Source organism: Panthera tigris, chromosome D3 (assembly GCF_018350195.1).
Source record: "Panthera tigris isolate Pti1 chromosome D3, P.tigris_Pti1_mat1.1, whole genome shotgun sequence".
Lineage (NCBI taxonomy): Eukaryota > Metazoa > Chordata > Mammalia > Carnivora > Felidae > Panthera > Panthera tigris.
This window is the reverse complement of record NC_056671.1, coordinates 775,586-803,383: the sequence shown is the minus strand read 5'-3', so window position 1 is coordinate 803,383 and position 27,798 is coordinate 775,586. Positions and strand designations below refer to the sequence as shown.

The following is a 27,798-nucleotide window of genomic DNA, read 5'->3' as shown; positions in this document are numbered from 1 at the left end:
CCCCTGAAATCTCAGACCCCTGTGGGAGGTCTGCAGAGGCTCCGGGGGGTCAGCGGGTCCTGAGATGGACATTCGTCCCAGGAAACAGGCCCCACGGCTGCGTCCCCAGGACCTGGTCACGGAGCGCGGATTCCCAGGGGCTCAGCACCCCGCAGCCGATGCTGCAAACATGAGCCAGCGCGAGCAGGTGGCGGAGGGCCTGGGGGTGATGGGGAGCGAGGGACTGGGGCCTCTGGAGGCCCACGCCTGTCTACACGGGGCCCCATCCCGGCCGCGGCCAATGGTCGCCTCGAGAGAGTGTGAGCCTTCCCACCTGCCAAAGGGTGCTGGATTTGTGTATCTTGTGCAAAAATCTCTCTGCCTTCACGTCTGGGAGCCGACCTGAATACGTGCATGCATTTGAGGACAACTGTGGGCTCTCCGTCTGAAGCCCTGTCTGCAGAAACCGGTGACTTCTGCGCAGCCACGCTGCCCGGCTCCTCCCGTGTCCCTCCAGGCTTCTCGGTCCCTGGTGCCCCGTCACCTGTCCGTGTCTGCTTCTCCCCCACGGGCTCCTCCTCTCTGCTTGTCTGCTCGGTCTCCCTCCTTCTGTCCCCACCCGACCCGGTCGCCACTCAGGCCACATGCCGGGGGTCAGCCCCCAGGCCCCCGAGTCCCGCCCAGAGCACCGGCCCCCCGCAGCCCCCGCACCCCCCCGCGCCCCGGCCCCGGCTCACCTGATGGGCGCCGCCTCGTCGCCGCGGTCCAGCCAGTCCTGGGGGGGGATGATGTACATGCACCAGAGGCCCCAGTTGTAGCCGTGGGCCGCGCTGGCATACTGCTGTACCTCGAACGTGTCGTACTTGATGTTGTCGATGGCGGGCAGGACGATGCGCCGGCGGTCCTCCTGGATCCGCGTGAGCGCGGGCTCGGCCCTGCGGGGGGGAGCCACACGCCTGTGAGGAGGGGCGTGGGGGCGGGGACCCCACCCTGTGCCCCAACGAGGGGCCCGCCGCCCACAGGCAGGGTGACATCAGGTGACCGCCGGCCCACGGAGTGCAGGTGCCACGGATTCCCCGCCACAAGTCTGGGGGGGGGTGGGGCCGCGGACGTGCCCCGCCTGGGGTCCTGCCCTCCCCTTCCCGGGCTGCCCACAGCCAAGGACTGACACCAAGGACATAAAACCATCTGGGCCCGGGATGCGACACCCCTGAAGGGCAGGCCTGGCTCCAGAGCCCCTGCAGGTCGGCTGGGCCGGCCACCGGCCAGCCTTGCAGCTCAGCCACGCCCTCCACAGAACCCCACTCCCCGCCCTCCTTCCCTGCTCTTGTGGAAGATACATTCGCTCACAAACATGAACTGGAGGACCGAGGAAGGGCCGTGCCCTGTTCTAACAACGGAATACATTCATAAGCTTAGAAATAAATCCACGCCTCAGGGAACTTATGTTGGAGGGGACCAGAGAGGTTACCGGGTACTTTAATGCAGTGCACAACCTACACAACAGCATGTGGCAGCCCCGACGGGGTCGGGGGCCAGGCATCAACATAGAAGTTAACGTATGTTAGAAGGTGACAGGTATCGCGTGGGAAGGACAGCAAGGCAAGGGTAACTTGGGGTTGCAGTTTTAAATAGGCGTCTGCGTAGGTTGCCCTGGGCAACGACCAGAAGGAGGTGGGCAGCCGGTGGGTGCCAGGGGGATGGGCGAGGACACAGCCAGCACGGGAGCCCTGGGACGTGCGCCTGGGGAGCAGGCAGGTGGCTGGACTGGAGAAGTGGGGGCAGCATACGCGGCGAACCCAGAGAGCGGGGCACCAGGGGCGCTCGGGCGACCTCTCTGGGCTGCAGACTCTGTGCCGCGATCCCCGCGGAAGCAGGCTTCCCCCTTGGAGGTGGCCCATCCCCGCGAGGATGAGACGCCACCAGAGCCCAGCCTCTGCGCCGGAGTCCAGCTGTGGTCGTGGGCCGCCTGCTGCTGGGGGACCAGGGCTGGCGCCGTCGGGGGGGACAGGAGGGCCCGGGGTGAGTCGCCTGGTCCCACCTGGTGACAGGTGCCGTGTGGCCTTCTTCCCACCCTTCTGATCGAGAGCCGGGTATTCAGCTGCCTTTCGGCTTTGCGAGGAGGACTAATTAATTAGTGTCAGCAAAGTGCCTCAGAGAAGCAAAGCCCTCTGCAAATGTCACGTCTGCTAACAAGGCAGGATCTGTGTGGAGGCGACCGTGGCGGGGAGGGCGGGCGGCGGGGGGGGACTATTTGCAGATGGATAGCTGGGTTTTGGGTTGTGGAAATTAAAGTCACACTGGTTTAAAGTTGCGTCTGATGTGACAGCTCCTGGCTCTCCCAAATGGCTCCTTGGGGGAGCTTGCGATGTAGCGGAGGGAGGAATGGCCACCGAGGACGGCTGTGCAGTGCACAACCCACACAGCACTGGGGAGCGGGCCTCGGTGGGGGGGGGGGGGGGAGACAATAATCCGTAATTAACGGCAGAAGGTGATTACGCCTGGTGGGAGGAGGGCTGCCTCATGAGGGTGGGAGAGCAGAGAGACGCGGGGGCCAGGAGGCTAAGTCCAGCAGAAGAGACTTACGTCTCTGTGAAACGTGCAGGGTCAGAACCAACCCTTGCCACAAACGCGCGGTCCTGGGGCAGCTGGGATGCTCCTGGAGAGGGGAAGGAAGAAGGTTCCATGGCCCGCGGGACGCCGAGCCCCTGCTGGAGCCAGCTGCTGCTGGCAGGAAAGCACGAGCTCGGAGACCCCGGGGCGCGAGGCCCTCCCAGACAGCTGGGGCCCCGGGGAGCACGCACAGCAGGGCTTGTGCAGCTGAACCGCACAGGCTCAGGACTTCATCCACCCCGCCGTCCTCAATCGGCACATCCCCCCGTTTCCCTCCCGTGGGATCCCGGCGAATGTCTTACGTTGGCTTCGCGAAGCTTAAAAATATGCACCGGGAGATTTGATATAAAAATCGTGAATTTTACGGGGCGTCTGGGTGGCTCAGTCAGCAAAGCGTCCGACTCTTGATTTTGGCCCAGGTCATGATCTCACGGCTCACGAGTTCGAGCCCCACGTCGGGCTCTGTGCTGAGAGCTCAGAGCCTTCTTGGGATTCTCTCTCTCCCTCGCTCTCTGCCCCTCGCCTGCTCGCGTGCGTGCTCTGTCTCTGTCTCTCTCTCACACACAAAATAAGTAAATAAAATAAACTTAAAAAAGAATCCTGAGTTTTACTTTGTATTGAAATGGGCACGCTGGCCACCCTGGGCTGACTTTTCCCTGCGGCTCAGCACCCCCCCATCCCCCATCCCCCCTCCCCCGGCTCAGTGAAGGACCCACCCGCTACGGTTTAACCTAAGGGTCTTGAGAGCAGAGCATCCTGCATGACGAGGGTGGCCCTAAATCCAATGACAGGGGCCCGCCTGTGAGACAGAATAGAGACACGCTAGGTATGAGGACAGAAGAGGCCAGAGGACGAGGCGGGACCCTCCCCGGGTGCCTCCTGGCGGTGAGACACCTTGTGTCCCAGGATTTGGAGTCGTGTCTGCTGTTTGAGCTGCCCGGGGGGTTGCGGTCACTGTTCGGCAGCCCCAGGACACTGACACTTGGGGTCGGCCCTCCCTCTGCCCGTGGGCCACTCCCGACACACACACCCCGTCGTCTAGAGCGTCCCCTCGCCTCCCAGGCAAGCACCGATCTGATCCGGAGGGTCTGGAGTCCGTTGCCGGCAGCGGCTTCCGCAGTCCGGGCAACAATCCCCGCACCCCAGACGCGCTCCCGGCTCCCGGTTTGAGACCAGGAGACAGGCACGCCTCCCCTGCCCCCGCCCCGCCCACGCCGTGTTGGCAAGTTGGACTTCTGACCCTGACTCTTGTTCCCTGACCTAGAACATTCCCACCTCCCAGCTACCATAAGGTCCTCACTCATCTGCTCAGGGCCTAGCCGCCAGACGAGAAGTTAACAGCCGGCACTTTCCAGAAAACTCTCAAGCACTTCCCGCTGCTCGGCCAAGACACCCACTGTGAGGATGTTGGTGCGCCACCTGCCTCGGGTCGGCGAGGTCTGGGCCACCCCCGGGTCCCCCCTGGCTGTGGATAATTCGCGGGACAACTGACGCCATTCCTAAGGCATCGCTGGCCGCCTCGGAGATGGAGAAGGTGTCGGGGGGCCCAGGCTCCACGCCCGGCTCGCATGGGGACCCCTGGGTCGCACCCGAACACCCTAGGCCACGCAGACCTGCACTTCGTGCAGCTGGCCCAGAGGCCACGCTGAGCATCAGGCCTGCAGGGCAAGCACAGGCCCAGGGCCAGAGCCCGGCCTTCCCGCCGGGGTGCGGGGTGGAGGTCACACGTCTAAGTCCCTCCCTGGCCGAGTCCCCTGCAGGTGTCTGGGTTGGAGGCCCACTTCACCCCCTGCATGGTGACGAGAGGGTCTCACGGGGGATGAGAAACTGCTTCCAACTCGTGCCCGGTGCCTTGGGCAGCTAGCCTTGGACAGCACGTGCCCACAGCAAGTGCCCCAAAGGCGTGTGTGCTCCCGGATCCGAGCCCACACCGGCGTGCTCGTGCTATGCCATCCTGCTGGCCAGTCCCAGTCCCTTTGGGAGCGAGGTGAGGGCACGCACAGTCCTCACGTTCAAGCGTCCCGGGCCGTGTGCCCCACAGATCCCCTGGGCCGGATCCGGATGCCGGGGGCCCCCAGGCTCATCCTCCCGGGCTCCTGAAGGGAGTCCCTAAAGCCAGCGCCCCCCTGCGCCCTGCCCTCACCAGCCCGTGCCGAACTCCACGTGGGCGTCGAAGAAGCCGACCACGGGGGCCGTGGCCGCCTTCCAGCCCTGCAGCCGTGCCCGGATCAAGCCTTCCCGCCGGCTGTTGCGAACGATCTTCACCAGGCCCGGGTACCTCCTGTTGACGTACTGGTCCAGACTGGTCTTGAGCTCCACTGCAGGGACACAGAGACGCCTCATCGCACCCACACCTCGGGAGGGCTCTGAGATCGCCCCAGGTCGGCGTGGGCAGGCTGGGCCGCTGCGAGCCCCGGGCCCGTAGTTCGCTGCCGTCGAAGAAGGCCTGCCGTAGCGGGTTGTGACTCAAGGGGCTGGGGAGACTGCAGGGCCGTGAGACCCCAACCCGTGTGGCTGGCACTCCAGCAGGGGGACAATAAACAGAAGACGGCCAAACGGGACCGACTGGACAGAGGCGTGTGTCACCGGGACGGGAGGAAACAGGACTGATTCACTCAGCCGTGAGAGGGAGGAAGTCCACAGATGGACGGATGGGGGATCACGGTGTGGTCATCCACACCGTGGAATATTCAGCCGCGGCCAGAGGGAAATCCTGACCCCTGCCACGACACGCATGAACCCCCAAGGACATGACACCCAGTGAAATAAGCCAGACAGAAAAGGACAAACACTGCGTGACCCCACTTCTCCAAGGCCTCCAGGGTCGCTGCATTCATAGAGGCAGAGGGTGGGGTGGGGGTGCCAGGGGTGGGGGGAGTGGAGGGGGTGAGTGTTCAGTGGGGACAGGGCTCCAGGGTGGGAGACGGAACGCTCTGGAGACGGACGGTGGGGAAGGCTGCACAACAGTGTGGGTGTGCTTCCTGCCCCTGAGCTGCACACTTGCTGTTTAGACGGTTAATTTTATGCTATGAGAGCTTCAGATCGATAAATTATTAAAAAATTGATGAAGGCACGGACAAAAACAGGAATCGACTTGAGGAAACTCCCAAAGGTAACAACCTGCAGCAGGTTAGGGCCGCTGGGAGAAGAGAAGGGGGGCTGCTGCTGGCGGCTGGGCAGGGGCCACCCCCCACGCCTGGGCCCCGAAGACACCTGTCCCCCGCATCACCGACCCTACGGGACCCCCCAGGGAGGACAGCCGGTCCTTCCCGCCCCATCCTGCCCTTGGAGGGCTCTGGAGGCATCCCCCAAGCGTCCCCTCCGCAGCACAGAGGAGAGGCCACCATGATGCGCCCACGGGGACCTCAGTCTGGGGGCTGCCCGTGGCAGGCTCAGGCTTCTCGCTCTGCTCCCGCCCGGGAACCGGTGCCTGGCGGGTGTGGGAGGTGGACGGGGGCCCCCGCCCGTGAGCACCAGCCCTGCTTCTCCCCGCAGACCCTCGCTGGAGCACAGGGCCCTGCACGCATAAGGAGTGACAGGTGAACTCGGCCTGTTGGGCTTTTCTGGACAACGTCTGCGGGGAACGAACAGAGCCCCGAGTTCGAGTCCACCCAGAACCTGGAATGGGACCTTATTTGGAAAGAGGGTCTCTGTGGATCCTGAGAAGAAACCCTCCTGGATTTGGGGTGGCCCTAATGCAAGGACAGGTGTCCTCCGAAGAGAGGCCCCCAGCAGGGAGGCCACGTGAAGAACAGGCACAGGTGGGAGGGTCGCGTGAAGGGGCCCTCGGAGTCCGGAGAGGGGGCGGTGGGCAGGACGCTGGCCTGGCACCTCCCGGGAGCGCGGCCCGAGCTCCTGCAGGCCATCGGCGAGCCTCGCAGGCCCCACTCACCGCTGTCACTGTTGTCGTCCACCAGGATGACCTCCTTGAGGAGCCGCGAGGGCGTGCGGTTGACCACGCTGTGCACGGAGCGCAGGATGACAGAGAGGGCCTCGTTGACGAAGATGAAGACCACAGAGATCTGGGGCAGGTCGGCGGTGTGGGTCATCTGTCTGCACCTGCGGGAGACACGGTTCACGGGCACCGGTCAGCGTGGGGCGCGCCCCCCTGGCCGGGTCTAAATCTCACACCCAAGGGCAAGGCCGCAAGCGGGGACGCCCGGCCTCCGGAAGACGTCTGTCAAAAGGCGCGTGTGCAGCTCCGAGCCTCAGCCCTGCACCGGGGTGATGCTCTGCAGGGGTGCAAACAGCCGCTGAGTTGCTGCGGACGAGGGGTCTGCAGGGATGGCCTTGTCGGGGCTGAAGGTCACAGCCTCGGCCACACATAAGGACAGAGTAGCACAAGGGGGGGGCACACACAGTTCTCCCCAGTGTCTTGTCTTGGAGGCTGGGGTGGAGTGGGGTCCCGGAGGTGGGGTGGGGTCCCGGGAGTGGGATGGGGTCCTGGGGTCCTGGGGTCCCGGAGATGGGGTGGGATCCCGGGGATGGGGCAGGGTCCTGGGGTCCCAGAGGTGGGGCAGGGTCCCGGGGGTGGGGCAGGATCCCAGGAGATGGGGCGGGATCCTGGGGGATGGGGTGCGGTCCTGGGGTCCCAGAGGTGGGGTGGGGTCCTGGGGATGGGGTGGGGTCCCGGAGGTGGGGCGGGGTCCCGGAGGTAGGGCAGGATCCCAGGGGATGGGGCGGGATCCTGGGGGATGGGGTGTGGTCCTGGGGTCCCGGGGGTGGGGCAGGGTCCCGGAGAGGGGGTGGGGTCCGGGGGGTGAGGTGGGGCCCCGGGGACGGGGCAGGGTCCCGGGGAGGGCGAGCAACATCTCCTTCTTCCTTGTAACTGGATGACGCCCGTTTATGGGGAGTCTGAGAAGGCGAGGGGCTGTGATGTCATGAGCGTCGTGGAATAAAGTCACAAGGAGACAGAGGGAGACGAGCGGGAGTGCAGTGGAACCGTCAGAAACACGCTGACGGGAGGAAAGAGACAACCAAGTAAATACGAAATAAACCCGGGAGGAAGCCAGCCAAGTGCGTGTGCCTCCGAGCTTCGTGTAAATACACCCGGTCCCTTCTGATGGCAGAGGCCACTCGATTAAGGTGGACACACCCATGCTCCCACGCCCACACTCCACAGCCACTCACACTCGCACACACTCACACACAACCCGACTTCCCTCCTGCCCAGTAAGTGCAGGCTGGGGCCACCAGCCTCTCCCGGGCCGGTGCAGGCCCAGCGCACGGCTGGAGCGACCGAGCGGTCTGTCGACGCCACGTGGACGCAGCCCAGGTGCACAGCCACGAGGATCCGTCACTCAGGAAAACGCCATCTGATGAGAAGCCTTCACCCCACTTCTCCTTGGAGGAGTGACGTTGCAACGCACGACTTTTATGAACTCGCACGATGGGTCCGACACAAAAGACAGCGGAGGACGGAAATTCGTCTGGGGGTGGCAGCTGGTGGCAGGAGGCACGGGGAACGGAGGCGTGCGGTGGGCTGAGAGGCCGGCCTCCCCGCACCTGCTCCCTGCCATTCACCGTCCTCCCGCGTGGTGTCCCTCACCTGTCTGCAGTTCGGGGTCCCCCCACCGAGAGCGGGCTCCTTCTCTGCCCACAGCCCGACAGCATGGAGCTGGGCCCGCACGCACGAGTCCCTTGGCACAAGTCTGTGAACACGTGGACGCCCCGCTCGCGGGCCCTGACGTGTGAACGTCCCCTCCGTCCCAGTTGAGTTCGTCCCGGCTGCTCCTAGGTGTGGGGGAAGCCAGGGCTGCTTTCTCTGCCCGTGCAGGGGATCTCTCAGGTGGCCACTGGGTCAGGCGTGGCTGTCCCAAAGCAGTGTGCTTTCACAGAGAAAGGGGAAGGGGTGGGGCCACTGGTGACCCTGGGGGGTCTGAAGACTAGGCGGCCAGGGAGGAGCTGTGACCGACCCCGTGGTAAGTTCAGCTCTGCCTTGTCAACTTGGCCGTGTAACAAACACCACCGACCGAGGGGCCTAAGCCACAGGTATGTGCTCCTAACCATCTGAAGGTGGGAGCCCAGGTCCGGGGATAGGGCGGGTCTGGGTGCAGGTGTGGAGGGGGGTCTGGGTGCAGGTGTGGTGGGGGGTCCGGGTGCAGGTGTGGTGGGGGGTCCGGGTGCAGGTGTGATGGGGGACCGGGTCCAGGTATGGAGGGGGTTCCGGGTGCAGGTGTGGAGGGGGTTCCGGGTGCAGGTGTGGAGGGGGTTCTGGGTGCAGGTGTGAGGGGGGTCCGGGTGCCGGTGTGGAGTGGGGTCCGGGTGCAGGTGTGGGGGGGGTCCGGGTGCAGGTGTGGAGGGGGTTCTGGGTGCAGGTGTGGAGGGGGGTCCGGGTGCAGGTGTGGAGGGGGTTCTGGGTGCAGGTGTGAGGGGGGTCCGGGTGCCGGTGTGGTGGGGGTCTGGGTGCAGGTGTGAGGGGGGTCCGGGTGTGGCAGGGCTGGCTCTTCCCAGGCCTGCCCTGGGCCTATAGACGCCATCTTCCTGCCTTGTCCTCAGTGGTCCAGCCCCGGGTGTCTGTGTCCTGCTTTGCTCTCCCTGGGGACTCAGTCGGACGGGGCAGGCCCACTGGGGACCCCACTTCACCTCATCACCTCTGTAGGGTGCTGCCTCCACACACGGTCGCATCCTGCGTTGCTGGGGTCAGGGCTCCCCCGTGTGGGTTTTGGGGGACACAGCTCAGCCCATGAAAGACCTAAGGATGGGGAGGAACCAGCCACGCGAGGACTGGGCGACACGGGGCCCCTTTCCGTCCTCCAAGACGCTGACGCGGCCGCGAGTCGGGGGTTTATTATGGCGTGGCGGTGCAGGGGCGCTGGCTCTCGGCCCCTCGGCCGGTGGGGGGCCCTCCGAGGTGCCTTCCATATGCTGTGGACGTCCCTGCCAGGCAGCCCGCTCTTCATCGTGCGTGTGGATGGCGGCCACTCACCTCAGAGCCATGCCGCCTTCACGGGACGGGAGCGGTCCCGCCGCAGGCTCACGCCCCTGCTGGTTTCTGAAACACACACGGGGCCCATAGGCTGCAGCCACTCTGGGGACAGCACAAGCCTCCCAGGAGAGCGGGCGACAGAACCTTCCGGATACACTCTCCATTCTCCGCCGGGCAGGTACATCCGGCAGGAACAACCCGTGGGGCGGAAAATCAACCAAACTGGCCCGAGGGGGTTCGCCGGGGCGTCGTGGTTTTGGGCGCACTCGGCCAGGGGCTCAGAGGACGTGGCAGGACCCCGCGGGAGCCCCTTTTCGGCTGCACACCTTCCTCTGTCCCGGTCTCCAGCGCTGGGGAGGCGTCTCTTCTCCAGGACCCGCGGGAAAGCCCCCTGGGTCTCCTCGGCTGACCGGGGACGCGCTGCGCTTGGGCCAGTCGCTGTGGCCCGAGGAAACTGCTTGGCTTACGCTCGGTTCACATCATTTCCGGGGTCCCAGAGTCAGGAAGGCGCCTCGCCAAAACCACCGTCCAGAGCCGGGAGCTGGTCCCACGGAAGACGAGGAGCCCGCGGCTCTGCTGACTCCCAGGCTGCCACGCCGGGGCTCCCTCCCCGGATTTTCCCTCTGCGCTCCTGGCGGGAGGAAGGCGCCCTACTGTGCTAACGGCTCGTCCCGTGGACTTCCACGCTGAAGTCTTCCCAGTGGCTGTGGGTTGAAAGGTGCCAGCCTCCTCCAAAGAAGAGCCCGCGAACGTGATCTTTGGGAATAGGGACTTTGCCGACGCACTGACGTTATGGATCTCGGGGTGAGGACGTGCCGGGCTTCGGGTGGCCCTGATTCCAGGGACAGGGGCCCATAAAGAGAAAGGCAGAGGGAGGTCTGAGTCGGCTGGGCCTGCTGCCGGGTCTGAGCACACGCCACCCGGCGGGAGGCCGGCACGCTGTGGTCACAACCCAGGCTCTCCGGGCGGGCGTCCCATCAGGCAGACAGACGTGAGAACGGGCGGGTGCCAACAAACACAGTCCGCCACCTTCGCCTCCGACGGGGCAACCCAGGAACGAGGTGCGCTGGGGCGTCGTCGCGAGTGGCACCTGACCGCCGTGAGGAGCAGGGAGGGGCGGGGGCGCACGGCCAGGGTCAGATGCGGTCTCTGCTCAAACACCGGGTGAGCAGAGAGAGAAACCATCTGCATGGAACACACGGGAAGAGAGGACGCGGCGGGGGCGGGGCGGGGGGTCCGCGGGGAGCCTGCGTGGGCGTCGGGACAAGGCCTGGGGCCAGGGTAGCGCACCCCCGAGTTTCCGGCTGACGGAGGAAGATGGTGCTCTCAGCTCGGGGCCGGGCAGCCTGGGGACACACGCTGCTGGGCTGGGTCGGTTCTCTGGATAACCTGAGGGCGCTCTGTTTTCTGGACTGCGCTCTGGGGGCCTGAGGTGCACGGGGGACCCGCCGTGTCGTGGCATTCACCGGGTCATCTCTCCGCCTTTGCCTCTCTGCCTCAGAGACCACGGTCTGGGAGGAATTCTTCCCATGAAGGATGGTGCTTCTTGAGATTCTTTCCGCTTCGTTCTTCCAGCAAGAGTAAGTCCCATTCGGGGACTAGAAAACCGACAGGTCACATCTGTTACAGGATCTGGTGCATCCAGGTGGCCTTTGTAGAAATGGTCCATTGATCGTGGTCACGACGATTGTAAAACACGAGATAGATTAACACAGAGCTTGGCAAACACGGACACTTCTAAGCCTGGGTGTGACAGAAACTAAGCCGGCATCATCTCCTGTGCGTGGGCCGTCCCCTCCCTGAGCCCAGTAACACCCACGTATGTCTGTGAGTGACTGCAAGATAGCCCGGGGAGGGGGCGCACAGCTGGGGGGACAGCTGGGGGGGACACAACTGGGGGGACACGACTGGGGGGACAGCCAGGGGGAGACACGGCTGGGGGACATCCGGGGGGATGTGACTGGGGGGGTAGCGGGGGATGACATGACTGGGGGGACAGCCGGGGGGGCCCCGGCTGGGGGGACAGCCCTGTGGGGCACAGTTGGGGGCCGGCTGGGGGGACAGCTGAGGAGGACATGACTGGGGGGACAGCCAGGGGGGACACAGTTGGGGGTCAGCCAGGGGGATGTGACTGGGGGGGTAGCGGGGGATGACATGACTCGGGGGACAGCCGGGGGGGCCCCGGCTGGGGGGACAGCCCTGGCTGGGGGGACAGCCCTGTGGGGCACAGTTGGGGGCCGGCTGGGGGGACAGCTGAGGAGGACATGACTGGGGGGACAGCCAGGGGGGACACAGTTGGGGGTCAGCCAGGGGGATGTGACTGGGGGGGTAGCGGGGGATGACATGACTCGGGGGACAGCCGGGGGGGGCCCCGGCTGGGGGGACAGCCCTGGCTGGGGGGACAGCCCTGTGGGGCACAGTTGGGGGCTGGCTGGGGGGACAGCTGGGGAGGACATGACTGGGGGGACAGCCGGGGGGGACACAGCTGGGGGACAGCCAGGGGGATGTGACTGGGGGGTAGCAGGGGGTGACATGACTGGGGGTACAGCCGGGGGGGCCCCGGCTGGGGGGACAGCCCTGGCTGGGGGGACAGCCCTGTGGGGCACAGTTGGGGGCTGGCTGGGGGGACAGCTGGGGAGGACATGACTGGGGGGACAGCCGGGTGGGACACAGCTGGGGGACAGCCGGGGGGGTGTGACTGGGGGGTAGCAGGGGGTGACATGACTGGGGATACAGCCGGGGGGGCCCCGGCCGGGGGGACAGCCCCGGCTGGGGGGACAAACCTGGGGGGCACAGTTGGGGGCCAGCCGGGGGGGTGCATGGCTGGGGGGCCAGCCAGGAGGGGACATGACTGAGGGGACAGCCAAGGTGGGACACAGTTGGGGGACAGCCAGGGGGATGTGACTGGGGGGGTAGTGGGGGATGACATGACTGGGGGGACAGCTGGGGGGGCACAGTTGGAGGCCAGCCGGGGGGTGCATGGCTGGGGGGCCAGCCAGGGGGGACACAGCTTGGGGGCTGTGGGGGGGGCACAACTGGGGTGACAGCCTGGAGGGGGGCACAGCTGGGGGACAGCCTTGGGGAGGGGACATGGATGTAAGGACACCCTGAGGGAGGGACAGCTGTGGGGCCAGTCTGGAGGGGGACATGACTGGGGGACAGCCCAGAGGACCACATGGCTGTGGGGACGCCAGCACCCGCCCACGAGGCCCGTCCCGCCCCGCCAGGGCTCCCAGGGTGGGGTGCAGCCACGCCGGCCTGCCGCGCACCCTCAGGGCAGCCCGGGGCGGGGGCGGGGTGCCTCGAGCGCTGCGTGTACTCCACGCTGGCCCCCGTCACGGGGCAGGGACGCTGGCCCCACAAGGACACAGGCAGGACACCGTGGGCCTGGTCTCCATCCAGGGACTTGAGCGGGCAGTGGTGAGGGGGCCCGCAGACAGTCGCGACCCCCGCAGGCGTCCGCGGGACGGAGGCAGCTAGTGCTCCCAGAGCACGGGGCCTCCCCCGGGGCCACCGCCGCCTCCCCACCGCGCTCACCCGCACTTACGCGTCTCGCCCGTCGCGGACACGCACAGCTTGCGAGTTGTTCGAATTAGAAGCGTGCCGTGCATGCCGCTCGTGTCGGCCCAGCACAAACCTGCATTAAAATCATCTCCTTTACTCACAGCGCGACCCCCCACCCCCGACACAAAGCCCGTGGAAAACACTGAGCACACAGAAGGCGCCGTCATCCAGCACAGGCCCGGCGCGACGGCTGGTGAAGCGGTAAAACCCGCGTCTACCGCGTGGGAGCGTGACCACGACCTCTGTCCGGGGGCTGCAGCTCCCGGGGCTCTCCTGCGTCACCCGGCTCTCCTTTCCCCTGGGGACAGGCCACATGTCACCTGAGGCAGGCTGCCCTCACACCCGGCTCCTTCCACCAAGCGCGAAGCTTCCGACGCCGCGGGACCGCGGCTTCTTTCGGGACCGCGCGGCCGAGCCCTGACTCGGGGACCCTGCCGTGTGCTCCTCCACGGGTGGCCCTGGTGACTGTCACGTGCTTCTGCTCTCCACGCCCCCCGCCCCGTCTCTTGTTCTCGCTTAAGCCAGTTTGAGGTGGGTTTTCTGTCACTGGCGGCTGAGGGGGTCCCGACCCGGCGCCGGCCCGAACGCTTGCCGCGTGCACCATGGGGACCTGCTTCCCTAAGGTGCGGGGTGCCGGGGGGGGGGGCGGCGTCTCACTGCCCCCGTCTCGACAAGGCTCCATCCACGGGAGCTGGGCTTTCTTGGCACAGGGCTTCGTCCCCAGCCCGCCCTCAGCCAGCACGCAGACAGCCCCCGCTCGGGCCTCCCCTCCGTGGGGGCAGGGAGGGTGACGCCTGCTAGCCCCTCGGCTGAATCCTCGGCCAGCCCGGGGCCTGAGACCAGGGCGTCCCCACAATCCTGAGAGGCCAGACGCTGGGCAAGCCAAACGACACCGGAGTAGAGAGGAGCAGACGAGCATCCCGCCCTCACGGTTGACAGGGCAGACGGACAGCCGGCCCAGGGAGGGGTCTGCAGGGACTTCCAGGAAAGTTTTCTCTATTCTTGAACAGAGACAAGACGCAGGAACATGTTTGTTCTAGCCCGTGGGGAAGTGGACCTGTGATGATGTGATGCCCGGAGCTGCTGCAGCCACGTTGTGACCATGCGGGGAGAAGCCCCACATTCTGGATGCGGCAGAGCAGAGAACTGGGGAGAACCTGGGTCCCTGACTCTGTCAGCCGCTGCCAGTCAAACCACTGTGGACCCTGACTGCAGACTTGTCCTGTGAGGTCAGGGATCTCGTCATCATGCAGCCACTTCTGGCTGAGTTGTTGTCTCGTCTGAAACTGTTGTCATCGACAGAGAACATCCGCTCTCTCTAGGGGGACCCCACTCCTCCCTGGAGTGTCATTCAGCCCGTGTACCCCAAACACTGTCACGCACAGTCAGGCGCCGTGGCCACCCGGCTCACCAGCGTCCCCGAGCGCCTCTCTGCACGCAACGCAACGCCAGGTGCTCCCACGCGGAGTCACCAAGAGCAGGAAGCCTGTTTTTAGAGCCCCGAGCTACCACGGAGGCAATCCGACCGCCACGCGTGGGCGCTCTGGGGGCCGCTGGCGGCCGGCCTACAGGCTCGCGACAACCCCAGGCGGCACCAGCCTCCGCCGGACCCCCCGCAGAGCCCCGAAGGCCCTCAGAGCCCGTCCCCACGCGCCCCGTCCAGGTCCGGCCTCTGAGTCCACGAATGGGAATGTAGCTTAAGTGGGGAATCCGCTAAGCACATGGGCGCCCGGCCCACGGGGTGGGGGTGAGCGCGAGTGCCTCAGGTCCCCGCGGCAGAGGGCTGGGCTTCGTGCCGCGGCGGCTGCGGCTGAGACTTCACACCCCCACCTGGAGCCGGAGAGGCAGGAAGTCCTTAACCGCAGAGACGTTTCTAGGAGGATTTATGAACCCACAGAGGAGCGGGGGTGGTGCCGAGGCTCTTGAAAGCCTCTTCCGAGGTCTCGGGGAGAACGCGTGGCGGGCACGTCCCCGCCGGCCTCACAGGAAACGGGGCCGCGGCAGCGACACTAATGGAGATTGATGGGGACGCCCTTTGTGCCGCTGGAGGAATAACCGCAGGACGGAGAGGGAATGAAGTGTGGCGTCCCTCCCGGCGGAGCAGCGGGCTTCGCCTCCTGACATCGGGACACGTGCGTCTCCTGCCGGAGGTGCCGCACGCACCCGGGAGGCTGCACCTTCGGAAGCCGTGACGGATGCTTCTGGGAACAGCCGTCTGGAGGCTCTCGGAGGTGGGTCACCCGAGGAGCGTCTCCGCCTCTTGGTGGACGCCTTCCTGCTCGCGGCACCGGCCCGCTGTGTGTGACCTGCTCCCACCCCCGTCCCACCCCCCTGGGAACGCCAGCAGGGACACGGAGTCCCGGACGAGCGAGGCCGCACTCCTGCTGAGGGGACACAGAGGCAGAGCGGCCCCCGCGAGAGCAGCACAGGACAGCCTCTTGTCTTGAGGTCCTGTCTTCCCCAGACCGAGTCCATCCGTCCGTCCAGGCAGCCGGCCGTGAGACCTTCCAGAAACCTGTATGTGTGTGCCCACACGCGTGCACACATACGTGACACGCACACAAATTCACGTGCACACACACAGACACCATCTCCCATAGAGACCCAGGCACACACCACGGAGACGGGCGGCCCGGGAAGGACACTAATGGCTCGTATTTATTCGAGGTGCCTGTTGGCGGAGTTGAGCGCACACACAGACCACACTCGCTGTCGCACGCACCCAGGCCCGGACGTGCACAGTCAACGCAGCCCCAGCACCTCCGGCCGTCCCAGCCGTCTTCGCAGAGACAAGGTCCCAGGGCCAAGACGCAGCCCGTGTCCCCGGCTGCGGGGCACAGGCTCACCTCGCCGTGTACTCACAGACGGACGGACAGGCACGCCGTCCTCAGACCTCACGGCAAAGGCTTTGGAGGCTACAGACTCGCATGCAAACACCCACGTGTCAGAGACAGGACACTGGACACACAGAGACCCCTCCCACGCCCCTCCTCATACCAGGCAGGGGGGGACGGTCACAGGGCTCGTGGGGTCACCACCCGGTACCCTGATGGGTACCATGTGGCAGCCTGGAGGTCTTCACGCACCCGGTGAGAGAGCCGGCCGCGGGGTCACCGAGGCCTCTGCAAATCACCGGGTCACAGGGAGTGTCACCGAGGTCTCGGTGAGAACACGTGGCGGGCACAGCCCGGCCACAGGAAACGGGGGCCGCGGCAGCGACACTAATGGAAGTTTTGGAGGACGCCCTCCGTGCCGCTGGAGGAATAACCGCAGGACGGAGAAGGAATGAGGTGTGGCGTCCCTCCCGGCGGAGCAGCGAGCTTCGCCTCCTGACACGGGGTCACGTCCGTCTCCTGCCGGAGGCGCCGCACGCACCCGGGAGGCTGCGCGAGGCTTCGGCGCCCAGATGCACGGTCTCCGGGGCCTGCGGCCTCCAGCCCATCCGGTCTCTCCCTCGGACACCCCCAGGGGCTCGGACCCGCCAGGGGCCAGGCGCAGAGCGAGGGCTCCGGGCGGGCAGAAGGGAAGCGTGTCTCCTTCGGGCACTGACTGCCTGGTCAGGATGCCGCCCGGCCCGGAGTTCCGTGCTCCCCGGGGAGGCAAGGAACCAGGCGTCTCTCCCACGGCTCACCCCGCACGCTTCCGTGATGACGCCCCGGTTTTCCCCATCTCCTTGTCTGAGACCCCTGCCCCCTCTCACAGACCCTAGACACTCAGAGGGGCTGGGGGACCAGGCGCAAGGTACCTCTGGTTCTCCGTCCACTAGATACGACTTATTAGAGTTGACAGCCAGGCCATTCGCAGCTTAGTTAATATGCACGAAGGCTCTGCAAACACATTGGGGGGGGGATGGGGGGGCATTACTGCACACGATGTAGGACAAGCTCGGGCACGGCCACTCATTTTTATGATCCTGTTTAATTTGGATTTGCCAGTCTCCCTTTTATTATCCCGTGGGCCAGTCTTAATAATCAAGATCTATGTTATGTGCTTTGTGGCATAATTAAAGCTGCTGCTTAATTAGAAAAGCTACCTACCTCCAGACAAAGAGAAATCAATAACATATCTAACGGGAGAAAGCGGGTGAGAACTTTGCTTTGAGAGTGGACAGATCTGTCGGGCACGCGTGCACACACAGGCACACACGTGAACACACGCAAACACACAGGTGCATGTACACGCGTGCACACAGGTACACGTGCACGCAATGCACACAGCACGTGCAGACACGTGCACGCGTACGCACAAATACATATGCGCGCGCACGCATGCACACAGTCACACATGCACACGCGTGAACACACAGGTGCACATACACGTGTGCACACAGGTACACGCGCACAACGCACAGGCATGCACACACAGACGCACACAGCACATGCAGGTACACGTGCACACGTACACACACAAATACGTATGGACACGCATCGACACATAACACGTGCACACGCACACCTGCACACACATTAACACGCATACACGTGCACACACAGGCACACTTGCACATGCGTTAACATATACATGCGTGTACACATACACAGGTACACATGCACACAATATACATGGCACGAGCAGACACGTGCACGCGTATGCACAAATACATATGCGCAAGCACACGTGCACACAGACACACACGCACACATGTGAACACACAGGTGCATGTACACATGTGCACACGGGTACACGCGCACAATGCACAGGCATGCACAGACACACACAAATATGTATGGACACCCATCGACACATAACACGTGCACACGCACACCTGCACACACATTAACATGCATACACGTGCACACACAGGCACACTTGCACATGCGTTAACGTACACGTGTGTGCACATGCACAGGCACACAGGCACACAAACGTACACCCAGTAACACATACACACACGTACCACGCACGTGTACGCGTGCACACACAGGCACACGTGGGTAAGCACAGGCACACGTGCAGACACACATACGCGCGCACGCACACACACTCCCACATCCCACGTGTGTTTCTCGTGGCTGCACCTGTCAGAATCCAAGAGCAAGGCCGTTTCTCATTGGACGGATGGGCCCCACGGGGCACAAGGCCATCTAGGGAATCGAACTGTCTACTTCAGGGAGGCGGGGAGCTGTGCCCTTCCAGTCGGAGTGTCAGTAAAGTCAGGTTTCTATCAACTAAGGCGTATTGTAAATGGCGGCCCTTTGAGAGTCTGCCCTGACGTCTTCTGCGACGTGAGGCTGGCAGGGAGCTGATCGCTCCTGTCGGTTTTTATTTTGGCAAACGGAGGCTTCCTATAGGGGGAGTCTCTGCCACTCAGGGAAGGGCGGTGGGTCTCAGTCCTCAAAGGGAAACCCAGAGGAGCATCTGCGGCTCAGGCAAATCCCAGCAGAGTGAGAGGCCAGAGCCAAGCGTTTTGGGGACTCAAGGGTGTGCAGGGATGAGCCAGATGGAGCAGGGAGAGCCCTTTCAGCTTTAAGAAGCAGGAAACAAAATTCCAATTGATTAAACAAAAGATTTATAAATGTGTATGTGTATGCGCTAGTTTACTACAGAACCTAGAAAACTTTTCATTTGTTTATAATTTATTGCAATGCTAGCTTCAGGAACAGCTGGATCCAGGTGCCGGGACGGTAGCACTGGAACCTGATTCCTCCCCACCTCCCAGCTCTGCCAAGCCCTGCACTGCATTTGCCCTCGGGGTTCACGGGTGGGTTGTGGGAACTCCCAGCCTCCCTTTCATGATAATAAGATGGCTACGCTCCCCAAGTTCCCATAGTTGCAATTTTACTTTGACTGAAAGGCCTGATTTTTTCCCCAATGGCCTGAGGTAATTCCAAGGTGCACTCTGATTGGACGGGCCCAGACCACGTGACAGCCGCGAGCCAGTTGCTGAGGTGGTGGACACAATGCTCTAATCACCTTAATCCCAAATCCTGTGATCTGCCCCGCAGCTGGAACAGAAAGTCCCCTGTGCGAAGGGGGAGCTGGTGCCCAGAGAAAGACAACTGGATTCCAGGGAGGCGGACAACAGCGTCTGTCACACACGCTCCCGTCTGTCCGTGTCCTGCTCTGACGGTGGATGATGCAGCAGGACCACCAGGAGAGCCTGCCCCCAGCCCAGGGCTGGCCACGGCAGACGGGGGTAAGTGTCCTTGACCCCCTGGGCTCCCTTGCGGCCACAACTGCCACCAGATGAAGACACAGACAAGGACAGGCTTCCTAGAGTCTCTGGTGGCTGAAGTCCCCGAGGCTGCAAGTGCCACGATCAGATCGGTGACATGGGAGGTGGGGGCCACTCCTACCACGTGCACAGGAAAGGCCTGGCCCTTGCCAGCTCCTGGGAGGTGGCTTCTGAGCCCTTGGGACATCCTGCCTGACGAGAGCGTCGTCGCCTATGTGGGATAGTCTATGCTGCGGAGTGATCTATGCTGGAGCCCTGAGCCACAGCACGGCCAGACCTCTGGGGACGGGGACTGAGGTCGGCCGGCCAATAAAACCCCGGACACCAGGGCTCGAATGAGCCCCCTGTTGTAATTCTTCATACGTGCGGTCACTCGCCATTGCTGGGAAAATTAAGTGCTCCCCTGGCCCCTGCCCTGTTCTCCATGATGTCATTCTGTCCTTTAACAAACCGCACCAGGCGTATAACAGCTTTGCCGAGTGTGGTGAGTCCCTTCAGCGAGTTGCTGAGCCTGGGGTGGCTTCGGGGGGGGTCTCTGAAAGGCACCGCGGGTGCCCAGCTCAGAGCCAAGAACAGCGCCCAACTCCAGCCGCAGGGCGAAGCCTGACGGGCAACTTATTTAGGTCCTGCTCCAGAGGTCGGGGCACGCTGGGGGGCACTCAGGACTACCACGCGCACTCACGCATGTGCACACACACATCCACACGTACATGTACACACGTGCACACTCAAACACTCACAGCCACACTCTCAGAGCACAGACTGGGTACGTGGCAAACCTGAGTCACTCAAGCCCGTGTCTGTGACTTTGTCACATCCGGACGTCCCCCGCGTCCTTCACTTAGCATCCTTCTTCAAACTGGCCTGTTTTACACTTAATTGCATTTTTTACTCAAACAAAGAATCGTTATTCCATCTCACAAGAGGGAAGCCGGCCTTACTCATGCTGAATCGATGGTACCCTCGAACACAAAACTGTTCTCGCCCGTGGCTGTGGCTGAGGCCGCGGGAGCGCGCGCGCTCCGGGCCTCCGCCCTCCGGGGCCACCCAGGAAGGGGGAACCTCTCTGGTACGAAGTCACAAGACAAGCAGGAGAGCCGGGCAGGGAGCTGTCACCGTGCGTGCGGCTCCAGAGAGCAGGCCGCACCTAACGTCCTTGCCGCAGCACAGACGCACGGGTTTCGGGAACCGCACGGCCAGCCCCGCGCAGACGCGCACGCCGACACCCAGCGCCAGCTCACCTGGGAGACCTGCGCTCGGGCACCTCACCCTCGGAGCGACTGACGGGGAGCTGCGGCCACCTCCGCCGTCCCCGGATCCGCCGCTGCCCCACCACGTGCGCCAGCGGGCCCCACCCGTAACCACGCCCAACGCGCACCTGCCCACGCTTCCTCCCTCCGGGCCGGCGGCCCTCCCACGTCTCGCGGGGCTTCCCGGACGGCCTCCCACCCCAGGGCCTCTCGACACAGCCCAGAAATGCTCCCCGCCCCCTTCATGGAGTTTCCTCCAGGGCCCAGGCCCCGCCCATCACCAGGACCCCCACTCTGGGCGCCGCCGCTGTCACCACCACCCCTCCCCCACCCCCGGCCCAGCCCGGGCCTCAGCACCTCCCCGGGGAGTCCAGGGTTCCCTGCCGCCTGCCCCGCTTCTGCAGACGGAACCACAGAAAGGAGCCGGGCCGAGCCTGCCTTTCCTTTCCAGGACCCAGGTGCCAGGCTGGCGGGACTTTTTTCACGCAATGACGTCCGCTTAATATGGCATTTTGTTCCAATTTCGTCCCCGCCAAGGCACCTAACGAGCTTTCAAACAGGATGCCGCGCTTGTAGACCGGGGCTCAGTCCTGAGAGGCCTCAAGGCCAGGCCGCAGCCGGCGACAGATGTGGGGGGCCGGGGGCGGGAATAGGGGACGCCTTTAGATGGTGGGGGAGAGGGGGCCCCCACCGCAGCGACGGGACCACAAGCAGTGACGCAAGTCCAAGCCGGCTTTCTTACACCTGCGCGCGTCTGTGTCGACAGAGACACCAGAAGGCGGCGCGGTCGCGGGTGTGGCCGACTCCACGTGCCGGGTCTCGACCCCGTGCCGCCTGCAGGGCCTTGAGCGCACACGTCGTCGTGCTCCGGGGGCCGCAGCTCGCGGGTGCGGGGTGTGCGGGAGCGGTGCCCGGGAGGAGGGCCGCGAACTCACTTTTTGGGCCTGTAGTCCGGGATGGTCCTGTCCAGGGAGATGCGGTCGCTGAGCTGCGCGTTGTACCCGTATTCTTCGTATTTGCTTTCTGTCTCCTGGCTGTCCTCACGCAGGGTGGCCGCCATGCCGCCCTGGCCCAGGCCCCCAGGCCCCTCCACCAGGCCGATGGGCTTGGCGAGGCCTGGCGGGAAACGGGAAAGGAGGGCGGTCAGCCAGGCCCCGGGACCCCCGTGCCCTCCCGCGCCCGCCCCCAGCCTCCGCTGGCGGCCCCTTTCTTTCAGGCCGAACTTGGCAAATCCCCTGCTCGCTGAGGGACCCTGGCGCTCGGAATTCAAGGAAAGTCTGTTAACTTTAAAAATTAAAAAATAAATAAATGCTCACCGACCCTTGATGTCGTGGGTCTTTCTGACCTGCACACAGTGGGACGCTAGCTGGGTTGAGTACCCGCAGCCTCCCGGGAGTCCCAGAGCCCCCGACACGCAGGACACCCGCCGCAGGACCCTGCCTCCAGCGCTGAGCTGGACGGAGCTGACCTGGGGGGCCAGGCGGGAGACGCGGCCTATGGGCGGGGCTTCGGGGCCACCAGGCCTGTGTGCTGGTGCTCGTGGGCTACCGAAGGCTAGGCCAGGGGCTTGTTCTTCTGGAAGGTTCTTCTAAGTGGCCACTCCTGCCAGAGGGGAACGCGGCTCCGAGGGAACCGGACCCCAGCGCAGCACCCACCGCACGCGTGGGGACGGCACCCTGGCTCTCCGTGGGGCGGGGACCCCGGTCCCGGCCCAGCTGCGCGGACTAGTGCGCAGTCCCGCCTCGGCCCAGATTGCAGACCCCAGGGAGGGCCGACCCCGAGGCCACACCTCGGGCAAGGGGCTCTTCTCTGCGCCACTGACCCCCTGAGGTTTGTTACTCAACGAGACCCCCCCAGGGGCGCAAACCGAAATCCAAGCTGTACCCGCCCTCCAGTCCGGCCCCATCCCTCCCCTCCCCACGCTGCCGCCCTGCAGGGGAGCCCCAGGCCACAGAACCTCGGCGTTTTCTGGAATCCTCCATCATAAACCGGTTAACCACGCAGGACGGAAGGGTACGCATTGGGTGTAAAATTGAAAAATTATGTGACACATAAATCATTTCCGCTTCTTAGTTTAATGTGGTAAAAAAATACATATAATCATGCTATTTTTAAACGTCTGTGCTGCACCGCATTTTCCGCCTTCAAAAGTCTGTAAATAGCCACCTCCCAAAGGCAGATGTGCCCCCAAACCTGAGGGGACAGCAGTGTCGCTGCTCAGGGCCAGGCCCAAGGGAGGGGGGGCTGCTGTGGGGCGTGGAGGACCCAAGGGGTGGGGCCTGGAGGTGGGGCCTGGCAGGGGGTGGGGCCCAGGGGCGGGGTGGGCCCACGGTGAGGGCTGGACTGGGCTAGGACTGGAGGAGAGGGAGAGAACCAGCCTGTAGGGTCAGGCCCTGAAAACTCACTGGGCTTCTTCACGTCACTTTTCAAAGTCACTTGTAAAAGTGAGGTGCACACAGGTCAGAAGATTCAAACAACGTAGAAAGCTCTGGAAAGACCATTTCCTGTGCCAGCCCCACTCTGCAAAGAACAGCACTTCTCTGGCTTGAGCTCTCCGCTCTGTCCCCGCACATGCGCGGGATCTTACGGTCACTTTCCCCGGACGCCTGCAGGTGCACGGGCGGGGGGGCGGGGCTCAGTCCACCCACCCGCCCTCCTCCCGTGGTCCCGGCTGTGGCATTATTCTCGGTGATGCTGGGGGTTGCCTTTGTGACCTTAAGAGGAATACTTTCGGCTCTATTTCTGGAAGCGTCACTTTAGACACAGCCTGCCGACTCCCTAGCGGGTTAAAGGAAAAATTAGCATTCTCCCGGGAGTTCTACTCAACGGCTCTAAGTTTCATTTACACATATATTTCTCCAGTTATACAGACTCCTAACCGTGTACGAATAAGCTAGAGGTCCGCGGCACGAGCTGTGCCTCGTTAGCAGCCCCGTAGTTATCATGCGCTGAAAATTTTGTCAAGAAGGCCGTTTGCATGTTGTTGTTCTGACAACAATAACAATTTAAAAATAAGACGATGAATAACCCCCCAAAAAAGAAATAGCTATGCCATCGCTCCCACATCGTCCGAGGTCACTTATGGCATCTCATTTTGTTCGACGAGCGTGACCCAGCCCTCCCTGACTGGTCTGTAGGTTGGTTCTAAAATGAGGAGCGAGCCCGCATTCGCCACCTGCTCGCTGCAGAGGGGGCCTCAGGCGAGCCCCCCGACCCGGTTTGTGCCCCTGCCCCACCGCGAAGAGCTTTCAGATGTCAAGGCGTCATCGCTTGCCTTCCAGACGCTATTAATTTCCAAAAATGTGTGCATTTTGGTAGGCTCGGATCTTGACTTTCTGTCCACTTTTTAGGTAGCAACAATACACAGCGTGTGCCCTGCGGACACAGGAACTCGGCCGGCAGTCACATGCCACCACGTCCCCGGGCCCCAGACAAGAGCACCTGCTCCGGGGAGGGCGGCGGATTCCAAGGGGAAGGGAGGCAGGAGGCCTGTGACACAGGAGAGCGCGTGACCGCCAGCGGTCCGTAAAAATCCGTGAAATTTGCACAAGGCGTTTCCGCGGTTTTGGTGCTTTTACAGAAAGTGAAAGAGGGATGTCCCCGTCAAGAGGGAGCACCCTGAACACCGACGTGGGGTGAGGCGCCAGGGAGCAAGGCCCTGGTCACGTTTCCATCAACCTGCCAGTACACAACCCAGTTTTACTGTGTTTCTGTCAAAGTCACCTCGCCGGACATATACCTTTGACTCACTGGCCAGCACCCGTGTAACTCACGTGTGGACGAGCCCACGTGCCACACGCGTGTCCCCGGCAAGGCACCGCCCTCCGCGCTCACCGTCACCAGACGGTCTCGGCAGCAGGCCCGGGGCGGTTTGAACAGCGAAACCAATAAAAGCACGAATGCATGAACAAGAGGCTCTGGCAGACCGTGAACAGGACACTTGTCTAGGGTGGGGGCGCCGGGGCAGGGCCATGCCTTATGCCCCCGGGCCGGCCTCAGAGCTCCCGCCTCCACCGCGAAGACGCCCCAGCACTGATTTGGGTAGAAATGAACCCAGAGAGCGCCAAAGCGGCATCCCCAAACCATGTGAGTGAGTGAGCCCCGGAGTGTGAGCAGCGCCTGAGCTCCCGGCCGCACCCCTGCCGCCCCGTCACCCCGGCCCTGGGGGGCGGGGCTCCTCGGAGGAACGGGGGCTGTAGTCCTGGGGGCCTGGCTGGGACACAGACAGCAGGGGCCCACGCAGAGCAGCAGGTGCGCAGGTGTGGGGTGGGCGGAGCACTGGCATCTCCAAGAAGCTCCCAGACATGCGGATGCTGCCTTCCAGGGACCCCACTTCTGCGTGGCGCGGGGGCTCCCGGCCTTCTGTGGGGGTGGGTCATGTGCTGCTGGTCCCAGCAGGAGTTTCGTGTGGAACCCGCCTGTGGCTCCAGGTAAGGGTTCGGGGCTGGTCACTTCTGGGCCTCGCCCCGCGTCTTGACCCCTGACCTCTGAGCAGCCGCGGCAGCTCCGAGAGGCTGGCCCTGGGGGGCACGGCTGGGGGGAGACAGTCAGAGCCACCAGCCCAGTTAGGGCTCTGCCTGAGCCGGAAGGTCTGTTAGAGCTCCGCCAATTAAAAACCTGCGGATGTGATTTAGCTTTTAAGGAGTCGTGCATATCAGTGCTCCCTGTGGGGTTGCCGGGACTCTCGTCTTCCCTCTTTCTGGGATGCCTGGTGTTGACTCACGTTCTCTCTCACAGATCCTCCTGGAGAGGCAGCGTTGCTTGAGCCTCGGGTAACGAGGGCAGACGGAACCGGGAGGAACTTGTGAAGATGGAAGGTGGCCTGTCATTGCTGGGGGGCCAAGGCCCGAATTCCACTGAACAGATGGCCGACAGCCGGCCGAGGCCCCCGGGGTCTACACCTAAAGACACGGCTCTGTCCTCACATCTCCCAGAGTTCTGGCTTCCGAGCACCCCCACTGGGCCTGGTTGGGGGTGGGGGCAAAACGTCCTTGTTCCTGCTGCCGGGCCACCAAACGCATGACCCACAGGCCCGGCAGCCGTGTGGGTTGAATCATGGCTGGGCCCTGGTGCTCCGGACTTGTGGCCGTGGCCTTATTTGGAAAGGGGTCTCTGCAGAGGTAATTACTTAAGATGAGGTCATCCTGAATTGAGGCGCGTCCTAACCCAATGGCTGGGGTCCTCATAGGAAGAAGGGATTTTGGACACAAACGCACACAAAGAGAAGATGGCCAGGGGACGACCGAGGAAGAGCCTGGAGGGACGCGGCCACGAGCCAAGGAGCACACGGGGCCACCAGGAGCCGGACGAGGCAGCACGCACCCTGGAGGGAGCCTGGGGAGGGAGCAGGGCCCCGCCCCGCCTGGACCTCAGGCTTCTGGCCTCCAGCCGTCCGCTGTTCCAGCCGTCGCTGTGTGTGGTGCTTTGTCAGGGCAGCTCCAAGAGACCAGGGCGCAGACCCACCGCCCACACGGCCACCCAGACCTGCGTCAGCTGGGACAACCGGACACACTGACGGGAGCCGTACATCGGACAGCGCTCAGCGCAGCCCATCTCGGGCCACCCTCCCGGGCAGATGTGGGTGCGGATCACAAAGGCACCTCCTCAACCGGAGTGAGAGGTGGTTTTTCCTGTGAGCAATTTTCCACTTCCTCCTGTAGCGGAATGGGAGCCCCAAACTCTTGGTTCCATCCTTGAATGCGATGTGATTTTGACAACAATGGGAAATTTGCATGCGTCAGCTCGGCCTTTGAAACGTCTGTCCAAGGACTTCAACGCAAACAGAAGCCACACAGAAGCTACCCGTGACTCTGGGACTTCCGCAGGTCACAGGCTGGTGGGACAGCTGTCGGTGGTTACACTGGCCAGTGGCCGATGGGGCTTCCTCTGCTCCCCGTGGCGGGCCCTACACCACGTGCTTTTCTCACCGCATTTCCTAGAGGGGACCCCTGAAGCTCACAGTGGCTGCATGGCCTCCTACCCGCGTGCTTTAAACTTTAAAACCTGAAAGAAGAACTTTATTTTACTTTTTAAAGTTTATTTTGATTTACTTTCGAGAGAGAGACAGACAGATGGTGCGTGGGGGAGGGGCGGAGAGAGAAGGAGAGAGACACAGAATCCCAAGCAAGGCTCCTCGCTCTCCGTGCGGAGCCCATCGTGGGGCGGGAACTCATGAACCACGAGATCGTGACGTGAGCGGAAATCAAGAGTCACACACTTACCTGACTGAGCCACCCAGGCGCCCCAGAGAATTTTAGAGGGAACCAGTAACGGTCAGCAACTTTCCACTTGGCCATCGCGGATATTCGTTACAACGACCTGTTCCTATCGGCACCGTTCCAGACGGTGTGGCCTCGCCTCGCCTCGCGGCAGCAGGGCCAGGTGCTCTTGGGCGAGCCGCAGGTGTGTGAGTTGGACACTCCCCCCTGCGCAGGTAAAGAGGCTCCCCCGTCCGTGGGGCCGCCCCTCCCCGGCCCTTGGCCCTCCCAGTCGGGCTGGAGACGAGGACGACGGTGCAAACGCCCACGGCCCGTGTGGCGGGAGGACGTGGAGGGTGAGTTCGGCCATATCACGGCGCCCAGACTGGAAGCAAGTCCTGGCTGCGGGCATCCGGGGGACCCCTTTCACATCCAAGAGGGGCCTGATGCCTTCTCAAAAAGTGAGCTTCCAGCAGGCATTCCGGAACCTTCTTCAGGTCGGCAGGAATCCCACGATGACCGAGCCCTCCCCGGCTTCTCCAGTGTCTCGGGCTCCGGTGACCACGCTGCCCTAGGAGAGGCTCAGCGGGACGCGCCCGCTCTCAGTCCTCTGGCTGGAGAAGCCCACATTCTGCTTTTGGCTTCCTTGAAATTATTGCCAGAAGTGTCTCCCCTGTGATTATATGCAAAACCCAATTATAATTAACAATTGCCTTCTGAACCACCACGCAAGAGCCTGTCGAACGGATAGATACACGTTTTGCTTGACACGTCCTGCGTGTTTGCACGTGTTTGTTAGCTCGCGTGGCTCCAGCTCTCCCGGGGGCCAGCCCCCTCCCGCACACGGTGTGGTCGTCACCTATGCAGCCCACTGTCCCCACCCAGGTTCCCGCTGGACACAGAGCGGCCGACGGTCGGTCGGTGCCTCAGTGGGTTAAATCGCCAGGAGAGAGCGTCCAGAACAAAGGGTTTGAGGGCCGGTTTTGTCTACACAGAAGGAGGCCTCCCACTCAGGTGCGCTCCATCCTGGAGCAGGTGGACGGGAGCCCGGCCGGCTCGGGCAGAACGGCCAGGCTCGGCAGGGGCCGCTTA

The 27,798-nt window shown here is 63.6% G+C and overlaps 1 protein-coding gene across 6 annotated transcripts in view; it reads right to left on the bottom strand.

Annotated features, from left to right (window-relative positions):
* Positions 1-27,798, bottom strand: part of GALNT9 (polypeptide N-acetylgalactosaminyltransferase 9) — a 106,556-nt gene that overhangs the window by 34,784 nt on the left and 43,974 nt on the right. For 4 of the 6 annotated variants that reach the window (XM_042962361.1, XM_042962366.1, XM_042962365.1 and 1 more), the window contains exons 2-5: positions 21,445-21,625; positions 6,485-6,651; positions 4,736-4,910; positions 717-914 (exon numbers count right to left, since the gene is read on the bottom strand). In XM_042962361.1, coding sequence (XP_042818295.1) covers positions 717-914; positions 4,736-4,910; positions 6,485-6,651; positions 21,445-21,569 — 665 coding nt within the window. In that variant the 5' untranslated portion in view covers positions 21,570-21,625. Of the gene's footprint in view, positions 1-716; positions 915-4,735; positions 4,911-6,484; positions 6,652-20,500; positions 20,569-21,444; positions 21,626-27,798 lie in introns of those variants that run through there. The other 2 variants (XM_042962363.1, XM_042962364.1) reach the window with 2 other exon arrangements.